This window comes from Eleutherodactylus coqui, chromosome 2 (assembly GCF_035609145.1).
Source record: "Eleutherodactylus coqui strain aEleCoq1 chromosome 2, aEleCoq1.hap1, whole genome shotgun sequence".
Taxonomy (NCBI): domain Eukaryota; kingdom Metazoa; phylum Chordata; class Amphibia; order Anura; family Eleutherodactylidae; genus Eleutherodactylus; species Eleutherodactylus coqui.
Genome location: NC_089838.1, coordinates 241,905,510 through 241,921,443, shown reverse-complemented (window position 1 = coordinate 241,921,443; position 15,934 = coordinate 241,905,510). Strand labels below are relative to the sequence as shown.

The following is a 15,934-nucleotide window of genomic DNA, read 5'->3' as shown; positions in this document are numbered from 1 at the left end:
ATGAGGACGACATATATCGGCTAGGCGTGAAAACCGAGCCGATATACGTTCATGTGAATGCAGCCTTACTGTCATTTAAGCTACATACATGTTCAAAGACACCAGGCAAAGGATGAACATCTTTCTAGGAGCTTTCTTTCAAGGAAAGCTCTTTTGAAAGAAGGAAACATTTTTTGTCCAACTATAGGATAACCGTTTCAAACGTGGCCAACTTCTTTCCAAATAGTAACAGTCCATCATTTGTCATCTAAAATGGTTGTTATTAAATTACTGAAGTCATCCATTAGCATCAACTTTAGTCTAATGTGTACAGGCACCTTTATTATGTCACTTAAAGGGGTATTCCAGATATTTTCAAAGTTTTCCTAACATTTCTAATTATTCCAAACACCCATTAAGGCCTCATGTCCACGGGTGGATCGGATTCCATATACAGGAGCCTGCAGCGGAATCCGACCCTGCCCATGGCTGGGGACACTGCCTACCCCTCCTGGTCTTCTGCATGCCTGTCCGGGTCTTCTATTTTCTTGACTGTGAATGTGTGCGGAAGCGCCAGCTGGCGCGCTGCCACACATGCGCAGTGGAGTTTAGTTTTTTTTTTTTAAACTCCTGCTTCCCCAAGGAATCCGCAGTCCATCCACATTCCGCGGGCCGTGGATTGTACAGCTTCCATCGACTTCAATCGAAGCCCTCCATGCAGGAACCACACTGAAATGGAGCATGCTGTGATTTGTTTTCCAGACAAAAAGGTCCGCAAAAAAAAATCTGCATACCTTAATTCAGCTGCAGATGCCCATGTTTCTCTATGGGCGGCTTAAACAGCAGATTGTAAGCGCGGGTACCCTGGATTCTGCAATTTAAGTCCGCCTTTGGACATTGGGCCTAAATCATCAACTCCAGTACTCTTTTCTGCTGACCTGCCTCACTGCTACTTTCCAGCCAGCTTCTGATTTCCACTTTGTTTTTCAAATTAGCTATTGGTGAGTGCAAAAACTACATTTCCCACAATGCCTCATTGGTAGTTACTGACGAGTGCACATTCACAACTGTACAGAATGTGAAGGCACTGAGCATGCCTGACCAGTAAAACAGTGGAGCCTCCAGGTCATAACCATTGAATACCAATGGAGAACTAAGCAGGGGGAGAGACTGTAGGTAAAGTAATATCTCTGCAGCTTTGTAAACTATAACATGATATTGTAAAATTACATGTTATCACCTTATGAAGCATATAACTTTCACTTTGTACCACCAGAATACCTCTTTAAGTAGTCACTTGCGCAAGCACAAGATACTGTACCTCAGATTTTCCCAAACGATCCAAGTTTGAAATGTCGAATGTGCTACCAACAGCTGCTGTATCCACTCCTCCTGTCCCTCTTTTTTGTAGACGGAGATTCTCTAGGATCTTAGAAAAGCGTGAATCCTAAAGATATACAAACACAATGTCTCAGACTAGCCCGAAACTTCTTATATACTCATTAAATATTTATTAACATTTGGGGAACACTACAGTTTTGTAAATTTCATCTTAGTATTGAGTGAATGTGCATGTGCAACCGCCTCATTATTAAATATGAGGAGCAAGGTCCCCTTGTGTCTAAGATCAATGGGTTCCCAACTCCCACCAATCTGACGGGCATTTGAAAAATTTGCAATACAATGTAAGAAATGTGAAACCAACTTACCTTGCTCAGTAGAGGTAGTTTAACATGTACTCCGGCACGCAGACCAGTGCCCAGGTTAGATGGACAAGTGAGGATGTATCCCAGCCTCTCGTTCCACATGAATTCCCAGCCTTTCTCTTGAATTAGTCTCTCAACCTACAAAGGACCATTTATAACTCTTAGAACATATAACCATCCTGGGAACAAGTCTTGACAGATGGTGTAGGATCTCTAATATAAGTATAGGGCATGGTCTAGCAAACTTTTACATATTATATAATGTATTCGTCCAAATATTATATTTCCCCCCCTTGTTTTATGTGGATGTTATTGAATCGGATAATACTTGCTCTCCTTTTTACTTTCTTTGCAACTAATGTCACAGCATTCTAGGTATTAGTTTTCTTTTTATTTTAAGTATTTTTTCAAATGTTCACATTCTTCTAAGTACAATGGTCAAAATAATCAAATAAAGGTAACAATAGGTACATACGTATCAGATATACACCATCATTGACATTATTAGCAGGTAGGAGCCACTTAAACAGTGTCCAGTGAAGGAAGAGGGATATAGCAAGGGTCATTAAATAAAAATATACAATAACCATTAAAATAGTATTAACCTGGTTAATACAAGTTCTGACTTTCCCATGTAAATATAGGTCTCCTTTATGTGAAGAAATATGGTTCAAAGGGGTAGTCCTATCTCAGGCTTTTATGGTATATCCAGAGGAGATGTCATAAAATTAAGATAGATGCGGTCCTACCTCTGTACCCTGCAATTATCCCTAATTATGGCCCGCCCCACCCTGTCCCAGCTGTATTAGGTGACCAGAGGTGGTCATGATTACGGAAATCTGCCAAGTGGGCTTTGCTACGCTGTTTCAATAACTCCCATAAATGTTAATGGGACTTACGCAGGAAACGACCGTTTTCTAAACTCCTGAGGTACGGAAAAAGCATAGCTCCCATTGATTTGTATGGCAATTACAGAGTGGTTTTCCTCCTTAATGAAGAGAACCCAGGCTCTAGTTTACTTCAATCTACCTTTAAGTTTAATATTTTTCCTTACCTCTTTAAGACCCCTGCAGAAACGTTCAAAGACCCTTTTCATGTTTCCTCCTTTTTCCATAGAAATGACTCTGGTGTGATCTTCTTCATTTACCCAGATAAGGAAGGTCTTCTCGTTGTTGTGCCTGCAGATATGAATATATATATTAGAAAGATGTATACAGTGGGTCCAGAAAGATTGGGTAGGGACCATCTATTGACAGCCATTTTCAGGAATATCGAGATGTTCTATTGAGTTCAAGTCCAGGCTCTGGTTGAGCCACTTAAGGATATTTACAGAGTTGTCTGTAAGCCACTTCTGTGTTGTCTTGGCTGTGTACTTAGGGTCATTGTCTTGTTGGAAGATAAACCTTCTGCTCAGTTTGAGGTCCCTTCGGATTTCCATTAAGAATTTCTCTGTACTTTCTTCCCTTTAGCTGTCCATCAGCCCTGACCATTCTCCCTGTCCCAGCCGCTGAAAAACACCGCCACAGTATGATGCTGCCACCACAAGTCTTCACTAGGGATGGTATTGGGCAGGTGATGAGCCTGGTTTCCAGACATAATGCTTAGAACTGAGGCCAAAAGGTTCAATCTTGGTTTTATCAGACCAGATATTTTTGTTTCTCACGGTCTGGGAGTCCTTTAAGAGCTTTTTGGTAAATTTCAGGTGGGCTTTTCATGTGTCTTTTAGTGAGGAGAGGCTTTTTTCTGGTCGCCCTGCCATAAAGCCCAGATTGCTGGAGTGCTGCAGTGATGGTTGACCTTCTGAAAATTTCTCCTATCTGCACACAGGATCCTTGGAGCTCAGGCAGATTGACCATTGGGTTCTTGTTCACCTCTCCTATTAAGGCCCTTCTTCCCCAATTACTTAGTTTTGCGGGTCGGCCAGCTCTAGGAGAGTCCTGGTTGTTCCAGATTTCTTTCATTTAAGAATTATGGAGGCCTCTGTGCTCTTAGAAAATAGTGCAGCAGAATTTTTTTGTAGCCTTGCCCAGATCTGTGTCTGTCACTGAGCTCAGGCAGTTATGTCCTGCTCATGTCTTGGTGTTGGCTCTGATATGCCTTGTCAGCTGTGAGATCTTATATAGACGGCCGGCCGATATACGCTAGATTTCAATGCATCAGATCACATGGCCGTATTCTCCTGAAGTAGGCTGGCCGGCCAATATAGCATCGGGCGTTTTTACGTCAAGCCCAAAAGATAGTCCTGGAACTATCTTTTGGTCCGGAATACATCGGCCGCTGCATGGACTCCTATGGGCTGCTAAACTCCCTCCCATTGCAAAGAGCGAGCGAGGAGGGAAACAGAGGTGAGCCTGTAAGGGGAGGGAGGGGAAAAGGGCAACGTATATGCGCCGGGGCCCAATGCGGTGTGAATGGGCTCACAAATGTTAGATTTGTGCGCCCGTTCAGGAGCTTTAATGCCACAGATGGTACCGTATATCAGCAGACCGTGAAAACAGCGTCCGATATACACTCATGGGAAAGAAGGCTTAGGCTTTAATCCCATGAGCATATTTCGGCCGCGCTTTCACACCCGGCCAGTATATGCTGCCCATCTTATGAATTGATTTACAATGCATCAGTTCAGCCCTGGGTGTATTCCCAGGGTGTAAAAGTGCCCAGCCGGCCAAGATAGCGCATAGAAATCAATGGGTTATATTCATTGCATATTTCGCGTACAAATAGGGTCGTGTGCATCTGGCCTGAGGGCGCTATTACATAACACTGCTATCGCTCATGATTTAGAGCTAATTGCCTTGCTTCACTTGTGAGTTCAGCCCTAGCACTATCTGCACAAGTGCTAGTGGCGGCGCTAGTGCTTGAGTAATAGTGCTCTTAATTAGATTCTTAAGTGTGTAATTGGCTCAGCAGGCTTTCAAATCATGGCTACTGTCCTTGTGCAGAGCGAAGTGTTGTGCTTGGCAGGGGGTGGACAGAAGGGTGGGGAATACATAGTACTACCAGCCAACAAAGGATACAGTAAATCCTTCTTACGCAACTTATGGGAACTTCTCAGTGAAAACAAAAGAAGATCTGTAACGGATAAATGAGGTTGTCATAATGTAAACGGCAGCAGCTCACCAGATTCCACGTGCATCGGGCCAGTCACGTGCCATGCCTGAAGCTGTGAGGAGTGGGGATACAGGCTTGTCAAAGAGGAAGTGATCCTACGGAATGAAAATAGGTAGTTTTCACTCAAAAATATCTGTAGCAAAACAGTTTTCTATTTTATATGAAAATCTTCTGAGTTAAAGAAAAAAAGTATTTCTCCTTATTAGTAAATATGTGAAGTAATTCATGTAGTTCGTACACAAATGGTTGCTTTTTGGTCTGCAGATCAGTAGATCAGCTAATGAAAGGAAGGGTAACGTTTCTGTGTGCAAAACGGTTATTTACTTTAAAGCACTACTATGATTACTATGATCTACTATGTTCACGTCTGCATTGTGGACGGATCCCAATGACACTCTGCTCCTCCCGTTGTGACATTTGTTGTTTTGATAGCAAGAATAACACTGCTTCTGTCAAATCAAACCCCATGGTCAAAAGAGGATCCAAATAGAGTCTCCAACACAGAGGCGTAACTTGAAGCTCCTGGGCCCCAATGCAAAGCCTGTAACAGGACCCCCAACTATAATGCTTTATTCATAGTACTGGGCTTCCTATATGGAGAAGAGAGGCCTTATGGGCCCTCCAAGGCTCCTGGGCCCGGGTGCAACCGCATCCCCTGCACCCTATATAGTTACGCCCCTGCTCCAACACCAATGTGAACAAGGCCTTAGGCTATGATTACACTGCGATGAGAAGCTCCCTTGTGAGCCTCCATCAGCAGTCCTGTCAGATTCAATAGGTATTCTAGACATGACCAAACTCAACAGAATCCCATCGACTTAGACCAGCTGCACTAAGTGAAAGCGTATTTGCACGCGTTTTTGCAGAATGAGTCGCATATTTACATGTACTCTTTGTGCGTGCAAGTCATGCGCAATTGTGCACGTAAAAAAATACACAGCAATACATAAATGGTTCTTTATAGAGTACCGGATGTGGTCTTTTCCTGCACACACAATATGCAGAGAGTAGAACCCCTTGATTTCAATTGTGCGCACGAAAAAAAGGACTCTATTTTTGTGAGCATTTACACACGAAAAGTCCCCATAGAAGTCTATGGGAGGTGCGAAAATATGCAATACACTGTACAATAACAAAAAAAAATACATCTGGATCTCATTAGGCTAAATTTCCTTTTAAATCATGGCAGGGGTGAACAATGCACAGACACGCGCGCAAATCAACTCTGTTCATAGCGCATTTGCACATACGCCTGTGTGAAGGATCCCTTAGGGCTCAGTCAGACGGGCGTTTTTTACATGCGTTTATTCGCGTGTGGGGAAAAAAAAAAAAAAGGTCGCACTTCGTGCGTAAAACAAGTCGCGTGACTACATTCATTGACACCCATATGTTCTGTCTTTCGTAGGTGCGAATTTTCTGCACATGTAAAAAAAAAACAAAAAAACGGACATGTGACAGCTACTATGGAAAAGCATTGGTTCTATATAGATGCGAATCACTAATGCAAAAAACATGCGCAGCAAAAACCACCTGTCTGACTGGGCCCTTAAAGTGTTCTTTCATGCCACAAATCCAGCTGGGCATCACAGTTTTTGGTATGAGTGAAAGCCTGGATACAAATGTGAACAAATTTGTTTGCAGCAATCTTTTAAGGTTATGAGGGATCCTGACTAATTTAACCTCCGATGTTGCTGTGAACAAACCCCTAGGGTCTTTCCACATAGAATGGAATATTCCGAAACAAGTGTTTTGGAATATGCCCTCCTGCGGAATGTTCAGAACCAAAATTTGCACTGCTAAAATGTGGGTTTTTGGGCGGAATTGAAAATAACAAAATCCTGCATCAAAATCCGCAGTTAGCAGAGCAGATTTTGGTGCGGAGTTCAAGGACGCCATATTCTAAAATATTACTGTTGCAGAATATTCCATGCCATGTGATCGGTCCATTGATCAGTTTTCAGCTTTATTTTGGCTTTATTCACATGGACAAGTACAAGTTGCACCCGAGAATCTTACGTGCTACTCGCATTGGACAGCATACTCTTCCAATGCGATTCGAAGGCATCTTGCTTGAAAAAGGTCTATACCTTCGAAATGTGCTACATATTAACTGACCTACATCATGTTTTATGAATACTCTGTTCTTGAATAAGAGTCCTGACTGAAACAACCCAAGAAGTCTTCTGGATTATTGAAAACCCACCTGGATTTAAAGGAGTCCTATCTGGAACAGGACTGCTCTACGAAGCAAGTTCAATAATCATTCACGTATTGCTTATTATCCAATTACCAGGAGCTCGGGGATTCTACTATATGTTCATCTATCTTAGGGCTCATGCAGATAGCTCCGTAGGTGAAATCTGTAGCAAATCTGCACTGAAATTCGTAACAATAGGAATGTATACTTTTTGTGCTGATTGCTGTTGTACAGACATAGGCAACCATATATACACTCATTGACAAAAAAAATCCCTACAATATGAGTGCAAAAGGATAATTTATTGTGGAAAACTAACCCCTTGATGAGAGGTACTAGTACCCTGTATTACCGCCTCTAGCTTGGATACAAAATGTGATACGGGGGGGGGGGGGGGGCATGGAGGCTCTAGTACCCTGTATTACCACCTCTAGCTTGGATACAAGATATAATACAGGCAGGCATGGAGGCTCTAGTACCCTGCTGTATCACCTCTAGCTTGGATACAAGATGTGATATGGGTGGGTATGGAGGTTCTAGTATCCTGTTGTACTGCCTCTAGCTTGGCTACAGGATGTGATACAGGTGGGCATGGAGGCTCTAGTACCCTGTTGTACTGCCCCTAGCTTGGCTAAAAGATGTGATACGGACGGCATGGAGGCACTAGTACCCTGTTGGGCCGCCTCTAGCTTTGATGCAAGGTGATGTAGGCAGGCATGGAGGCATACAGGTTTCCGTATGGTATCCTGTGGCATATCGGTACACATTTAAGGCGGATTTTCACGGAGCGATGATCGCTCAAAAATCGCTAAAAAGCAATCGTTTGAGCAATAATCGTTGCGTCTAAACACGTGCCCATCGTGCACTTTTCGTGCACTGCTAGCTGATCGTTAAATTCAGTCCAACCTAAAAATTGTTGTTCAGCCTTATCAGCAGTTCTCCGTGGGTGGTGCTGATGGCAAGGTTTCCCGCTGGAGAACAAAAGAACTGAAAGATGATAAGAGCCCTCTGGCTATTAACTGCATTCAGCTAAGGCTTCATTTGCACACTTAATTGCCCTTTAGTAGCTGAGTAGCTGCTTAATAGTTTATGCAAAATGATCGCTCAAAGCTGTCACTCAAAGTGTCGTTCGAGCAATCATCGCTCCGTGTAAATGGGCCTTTACTGTGAGTGAGCCTCTAGATCAGTGTTTCCCAACTCCAGTCCTCAAGACACCCCAGCAGGTCATGTTTTTTCGATTTCCTCAGAATTGCACAGGTGGTATAATTATTGTCAGTGCCCCTCAGACATTGCCACAGGTGTTCATACAATGGGATATCCTGTAAACATAATCTGTTGGGGTTTCTGGAGGACTGGAGTTAAAAGCCCTGATCCAGATTGCACAATCTCATAGGCTGTTGAAGTTGGTGTCCCAGAAGGTACCACTTTTAGAGCCTCAGGTGGCAAGACAGTTCATCCAATCATGCCACAACTCTATTTATTTGCATATCTGCCTGTGATGTAATTGCATGCCTAATTTTGCAGCCAAATGACAACTCCTTTAAGGTGCTTGATCTTTCTTCTGACAGAGTATTTCTTGCGGATTTTGATGCGGAATAGCCAGCAGGATTTTGTTATTTTCAATTCTGCATTAAAATCTGCATGTTAGCAGTGCGGATTTTGGTTCTGAACATTCTGCAGGAAGGCATATTTTGGAATGCTTTTGCGGAATATTCCATCCTGTGTGAAAGGTCCCGTAGAGAACTACAAAACCACTTACTTTACGGCTAAACATTGTGCTGTGTATTAACAAATGTGAGTTTGCAGAGTGTTGGCAGGTTCCTATGCAAACTGATTCTCCCTATAAGGCCAACTTGACACAAGCGTATTACGGATGCATTTATGTGCTCGTAATACAGATGTGTTTTAGCCCAACCGTGGGCCTGCTGACTCGAACACAGATCATCATATAATCTCTGAGTTTGAGTCAGTATACCTGCAGTCAGGCAGGCACACCCATGTGAAAATGGCTTATAAGAGGTTCTCCGTGTAAAGTCATAGCTCAGACATGTGTCTTCTTACATCTATTAACTGCTGCTGTTCTTGTTCTGTCATGTCACTCAGTCTGTAGTAGCGTCCAGTCAGATCTCCAGAAAGACCACTGAGGGCATCTGCTGTCACTCGCTCAACTTCCCTCCTCTCTGCCCGGGTACATGCTGGGGGCAGGCTGAGTCCTCTGATACTTCTCCCAGTCCGAACCCGAGATGACAGTACATAACGTTCATCAAAATGACCGGCTTTAATCTGTCAAGAACAACCAACAGTGGGCGTTACTAAACTTTCATAAAAAATAATACAGCTTAGTCATTGTACAATTAAAGTTTAGTCATATCCCTTTAACATATCTGCATTTTCTAGATCCACATATAAGGAATAAGTGCACTGTGCTAATATTTAAAGGACCACTAAGGCAAAAACATTTTTTCCATCTCTGCCCCTCTCACCTGATTGCCTTTCACATTTTGAGGTCTCCTCTTTATATTGCCATCACTTCCCTACAGTGCAGCCCCCTGTCTGATGCTTATCAGGTTCCATCTTGAGAGAGATTTTTTTGCTTTCACTTTCAAATTAATCCCATGATGCATCAGTATAGCATTAGCTAGAGGCTGTACCATTTCTGCCTGAGGGGGTCAGTTTAATTATTATTATCTACTATATTTACGTAAATAAGCTACAGACCACAAGTATACAATCAGGAGGATGAGCTGATGAGAGGATTCCCTATATTATAACTATGTGATATTTATCAGTAACTGTTTGTGTTTTCCTCTAGACATTTTCTGTGGTAGGATTCATGCAATAACATCACATAGACTGAGAAATTGAGTAGTTTCAGACAGCATAGCCCGAAGTAGATGTAAGCTAGCCACAATTTAGATCATATGGCCATCTTAGTAGAAAGAGGCTGGAGGATTCAGATAGAAAGAATAACTAAGCAAGGTAACACTAGATTTATACTGGGGGGGAGAGTTGCATAATGAATGAAAAAACAATATCACCAAAGTGGTCCATTAAGACATCCAGTATTCCTCTAATAGTACCTTGCTGGCATCTAAGTCTGTGGGGTGTTTCATGGCTCTTGGATCATATCCGTTGTGTCGCTCCTTTATAACAGGATCAAAAATATCTGCAAATACCTGAAACATCAGAAACAAACTTTAGACAGTCTTACTTATGGGTTCTTATTTTAAACCTGAAAGTCAAATTTTATCAATCTGTAAAAAGATGCATTTAGACTGAAAGATGATCTAATTAGCTACTTAAAGACTTATGTTGGTGGAGCGGGACACTGCTGTTAATTCGGAGAACAAAGCAGCTGTTTTGTATATACAAACCACTGCTTGTTCTTGCGATGTCCCACTAAGCTGCTAGCTCTGAGAAACAGCAGGAGCGCTGACAGCTCCTTTGTTCTCCGAGTTTTTAGCTGGTTTCCCGCTGGGAAGTCCGAGCAGGATACCAGCTGAAAGAATGCCATCAGTGCCGCCCACTGAGAAAGTCAGATTGCGGCAATGATAACAATCATCGCTGATTTCTAGCTTGCTAGAAATGAGCGATGAACGAATAGTACACGAACAGTGCACAGTGGCAGCGTAGTTAGACAGAAGAATTATCGTTCAAAAGATGGCATTTGAGCGATAATCGTTGTCTAAATGTACCTCAAGGCTTCAAGAAGATCATGATAACTGTATTAAAATGTTGATCTAAATACATTTCAGTGACATTCCTAAGTTACAGAGAATGTACAGATAAAGTCAGCTATGCAGCTTTCTTATACATTTTGCTTAGCTATATATACTTAGCAGCCAGTTTATTATGAGCAGTATGATATTTTATGTAGAGTGATTGCCGTACTGACATTAAATCACTGGTATATGGAGGTGAACATGAAATAAATCAGAAACTATCAGTGTTTAATAGTAGACAATGTGAAAATATTGAATTTTATCCAGTAGTGTCATGTGCATAATATTTGTGACGTGTACAAAATACATGAATTGTAGTTTTACCAAGGGTGGTAACACACTGGGGATCGCGTCTGAGCAGAGTTTGAAGAACCAATAACGTTGTGGAGGCTGTATTTTTGAATTGGCCAGTCAATGCCGCGGCTCAGCCAATTCATAAATCCCACCTCCACAACATGATTGGTTCTTCCAACGCTACTCAGCCAATAATGCAGAGCTGGATGAAGCAATTACAGCCCATGCATTGGTTCATCGAGCGCTGTGTTGAATGGCTGAGTGGCGCTGGATGAACCAATCAGAGCCATCACTTACTAGAGGCGGGATTTTTGAAGTGATCTTCTGTGGGCAAGTGGGGACTGCAGGACGCATGGCGGAGCTCTGGAGAGTAGCAGGAGGACCTAGACTGAGGCTGCTAGGTAAGTATTCCCTTTTTTTCAGGGAATGCAGCTAGGACTTATTTTAGGGGTAGGGCTTAACCTTCTCGCAATAAAATAGTGCGAAGTGATATATGATTTTTCACAAGAAAAACACATTGCCGTCCCTACAAGATCGTGGAAACAAAGCAGCAACATTGCCGTGACTTTGTAGCAGCAATATCGTTGTCGCCCGTGTGAAAGAGGTCTTCGTGTGTCACCAGTGCCTGCCATTTACTGGAAAGGAAAACACATTTCCCTTTAAGTAATATGTATGTTTTTAACCAAAAAACACAGCTAAAATATCACTATTGCAGAAACAATTATATGACAAGAAAGTCACACTTCCTATTAAACGTCTGTCATTAGATTTGATCTTCTACGTGGGATATTTTTTTCATTAACATTGAATTAACTAAATGTGCTACTTCTCTGCAGCGATAATTAACTAGACTTCTACAGTATACTGTAGTTATTAAGCTTCAACAGAGAAAAGACTGCAAGTTATATTACTTTACCTGTCCATTAAATAAGTGAAACAGCTTCATGTTCTCATGGACATTTTCCGAGAAAATGAAAATTGTCGTCTCGAACAGAATCTTCCTTGGGGCGCATTCACACATGCCATTTGAGGGCTCATGTAAACTTGCGGTTTTTTTTTTACGCGATTGTAAATGGGGCTGTCTAATGTTAAAAACTAGAGATGAGCGAATATACTCGTTTCGAGTAATTACTTGATCGAGCACCGCGATTTTCGAGTACTTCCATACTCGGGTGAAAAGATTCGGGGGGCGCCGGGGGAGGCGTGGCGGAGCGGGGGGTAGCAGCGGGGAACAGGGGAGCCCTCTCTCTCTCCCTCTCCCCCCCACTCCCCACTGCAACCCCCTGCTCACCCACGGCACCCCCCTGAATCTTTTCACCCGAGTACGGAAGTACTCGAAAATCGCGGTGCTCGGGCGAAAAAGGGGCGTGACCGAGTAGGTTCGCTCATCTCTATTAAAAACGCATCGCACAAAAATTGCGAAGCACCAACTTGCGATGCGATTTTAACATTAGAAAGTCCCATTGACAATTGCGTGAAAAAAAAACGCAGCGATATCGTGTTAAACAAAACGCTCAAGAAAAACGCAAATGTGCAGAAGCCCTTAATGCAGTTTTTGAAGCCAATACAGGAGCCGATTCAAACTGGAGAGTAGTAGAATTTCCTATATACTTCAACATTTATGATCTACCCCTGACAGTATCTTCAAAAACAGTATCAAAGTGGAAAATGTGAAAACACCCTTAAGCGATGTCCACACAGGATGGGTTTGTCGCAGGATGTCCGCAGCGGAAAATCCGCATCAAGAAGAGCAACATTTGGTGCGAAATTTGACGTGAAATTCACAATCCTCCTTAGAAGAGATGGATTTCACAGCAAATCCGTTGCTATAGCTGACACGCTGTGGATTTAAATTCCGCACCACATGCTAATTTCCACACAGATTGTGTGGATTTTTTTAGCCCCATGTGGATGAGATTTGGAAAACCCCACCCACTTTGTTGCTACTGTGAATGCAGCGGATTTTCCATACGGAGAGTCTGCACAAAAAATCTGTCGCAAATCCACCCTGTGTGGACCCTTTAGGGTGCGTTCACACATCACTGATTTGCTGCAGATTTTGTCACGGATTTTGGTGCAGACCTGCAACAGATTTCACCTCTTCAATTTGAGTTCCACTGAAATGGCGGAATCTGCTGCAAATCTGCGCTACAAGCAGAAGCAAATCAGCAATGTGTGAACACACCCTTAGGCTCACACAGGCGAGCACCATATCACCGCAAGAAAATTGCAGCAATATCACATATGTGCTCTTGCGATGTTTGAGCATCAGAGGTGCTTTTTCCTTGAAAATCATCATGCATCACAGCAGCCTGCGCGATAGAGGACAGCAGGACTTTCTAATGCTAAAAAAGCTTTGCACGAACATTGCAAGGTCGTGCGTTGCAATAGGAGGCTCCATAGGGAAACAGAAAGATAGGATATGCAGCAATTTACAAATCTCACAACATCGCAGGACAGGAAACATCGCAGATGGGAATGAAGCAATTGAAAATCACTGGTTTCATAATTCTGCGTTTTCTCGCATTCTAGCTTTGCTCAAATATTGCATGATTTTATTGCCCGTGTGTAGGCAGCCTCGATTACACGAGCGCACAACGCATGCCGAAGTTAGCCATGTGAAAAACAAACGCAGCTAGCTGCACAAAAAAAATTTTTTTAAAAATCATGTGAATGGGCGTTTTCCTGTAATTACGTCCCGAGCTTAATTAGTGGTGCAATTGCCCATTCAAACGATCAGGAGCTGCGTGCTGGGTGTTATCCAGCTCCCATAGGAGTCCATGGAAACTCCTGCAGAGCTCGCACCACAGATAGGACATGCGCAACTGAAATTTACAGCCGCGTAAAAAGAAAGGACCTGACCTATCTTTTTAGGTGCGATTTTTTTTTACGCGCTTAAAATTCTTTCGTCTGAACGTTTCTATAGGAATCCATTGGTTCTATTAACTGCAATTTTTTTGCACAGCAAACTTCAGCATGCGAACAAGGCCTTATGCTACATCACATCCAACGATGGTCATCTGTGTCCCTTTTGCGTTCCCACTATGTTAGCTGTGAGATTTGAGTAATTTGTTTTGTTGTACCCTGTTGATAATCCCATACATTCTACAACAGTCAGTATGGTCCCCTTACCTCATAGCATTCTTCATCTCCTGCTACCATGCCCACTGTTTTAATGAAGGGATGTCCCGGGTTATCTACACCAGTCTGAATACATTCATCGATGGTATAGCCATTAGGGGTGGTCTTGTCGCAGAGCTTAGCGTAGATGGCAGGAGTCATGCTACTTGCCATACAGTTATTGTGTTTCCGGAGGTCCGGGTACTCTGCACTATGAAGACAGACAAGAGAAACAGAACTAATAGAATACCAAAGTAGTAGTAACCCCAGTGCTGGCAATTAAGACACATTACTCCACTTGCTAAATTACTTTTGTATATTGTTCACAACAGTGTATGACATCACAATATCAGTGACCTCCAGACGTTAATCTATCGGCAGGAAGCACATCAACAAGAACATCTTTGAATACTGAGGTCAGTTCCCACCTATCCATTTCATGGATAGGTGGGAACTGATCTATTAGTTACATCTTCTTATTTGTGACAAGGTTTGTGCTGCTGCCAACTTTCCCATTTGACAAGTGTGAAGGAAGCTTTTGCCTAGCCTGGAGAAACAAAGATGGTCACACCAGCTTCTCTGAGTACCTGATGACTTCAATGGAAGCCGTCCACATGGAATCCACGCAAAAAGAGAGCATGATGTGTTTTCTTTTTTTGCCGCAAGTGTGAATGTACATGCCGCAGATTGTCTGAGAGGGAGCGGATCGCAGATTTCAACCCCACCGTGTGCTGGCGCTCTTAGTCAGACCTCATCTGGAATACTGTGTCCAGCTCTGGGCAGCCCAATTTAAAAAAGACATAGGCAAACTGGAGCAAGTTCAGGGAAGAGTTACCAAGATGGTGAGCGGTCTGCAAATCATATCCTATGAGGAACGGTAAAAGGACCTGGGAATGTTTAGCTTGCAAAAAAGAAGGCTGAGAGGAGACTTAATAGCTGTCTACAAATGTCTGAAGGGCTGTCACAGTGCAGAGGGATCAGCCCTATTCTTATTTACACAAAGGAAGGCCAGAAGCAATGGGATGAAACTGAAAGGCAGGAGACACAGATTAGATATTAGAAAAAAACTTTCTGACATTGTGGGTGATCAATGAGTGGAACAGGTTACCACGGGAGGTGGTGAGTTCTCCTTCAATGGAAGTGTTCAAACAGAGGCTGGACAAATATCTGTCTGGGATGATTTAGTGATCCTCCACTGAGCAGGGGGATGGACCCAATGACCCTGGAGGTCCCTTCCAGCTCTACCAGTCTATGATTATAATAAAGCTGAAAATGTAGAATGAAAGTCTGGTTTATATGATTCCTGCCCATTATAACACACAAATTACACAAGTAAATGATTTATACATAACCATTTGCACACTGTAACAGGTACTTTAGCTTAGGGCTCCTTCACACGAACGTATTGTTACAGCACATTCCATGCATGGATTTCGTGTGTGGAGTATGCTGTACTAATGTGCTATAGGCTCCTATGTTGTCACGCACACATATTGTGCGAAATACGTACGCAATAAAGATCACAGCATGTTCTATCTTGGAGCATATTACATACATGCCATGACAGTAAGAACACAATGCCATTGACTACTTGCAGTGTGACTGTCAAATGTGGGCAGAATTCAGCAAATTAGGCTTGTATGAAGCTGCTCTTATTTGGTGCTTTTGATATCCCTGGACAATAGTTTTTCCTATTGAGGTCTATGTGCCTCTATAACCTGTAGACAGCCAGTGATGTTCTCTCTTTATTTGATGTATTTTATTTTAATAAGCTTCGTAGATTGCCTAAGGATAAGCATAAAGCA

General features: G+C 42.7%; 1 protein-coding gene across 1 annotated transcript in view; it reads right to left on the bottom strand.

Moving 5' to 3' along the window:
* The window catches only part of CKMT1A (creatine kinase, mitochondrial 1A), a 30,330-nt gene that overhangs the window by 1,202 nt on the left and 13,194 nt on the right, over positions 1-15,934 (bottom strand). The window contains exons 3-9 of the mRNA XM_066592704.1: positions 14,142-14,340; positions 10,074-10,169; positions 9,055-9,276; positions 4,806-4,891; positions 2,740-2,863; positions 1,689-1,823; positions 1,301-1,426 (exon numbers count right to left, since the gene is read on the bottom strand). Of these exons, the coding sequence (XP_066448801.1) occupies positions 1,301-1,426; positions 1,689-1,823; positions 2,740-2,863; positions 4,806-4,891; positions 9,055-9,276; positions 10,074-10,169; positions 14,142-14,340 (988 nt within the window). The remainder of the gene's footprint in view (positions 1-1,300; positions 1,427-1,688; positions 1,824-2,739; positions 2,864-4,805; positions 4,892-9,054; positions 9,277-10,073; positions 10,170-14,141; positions 14,341-15,934) is intronic.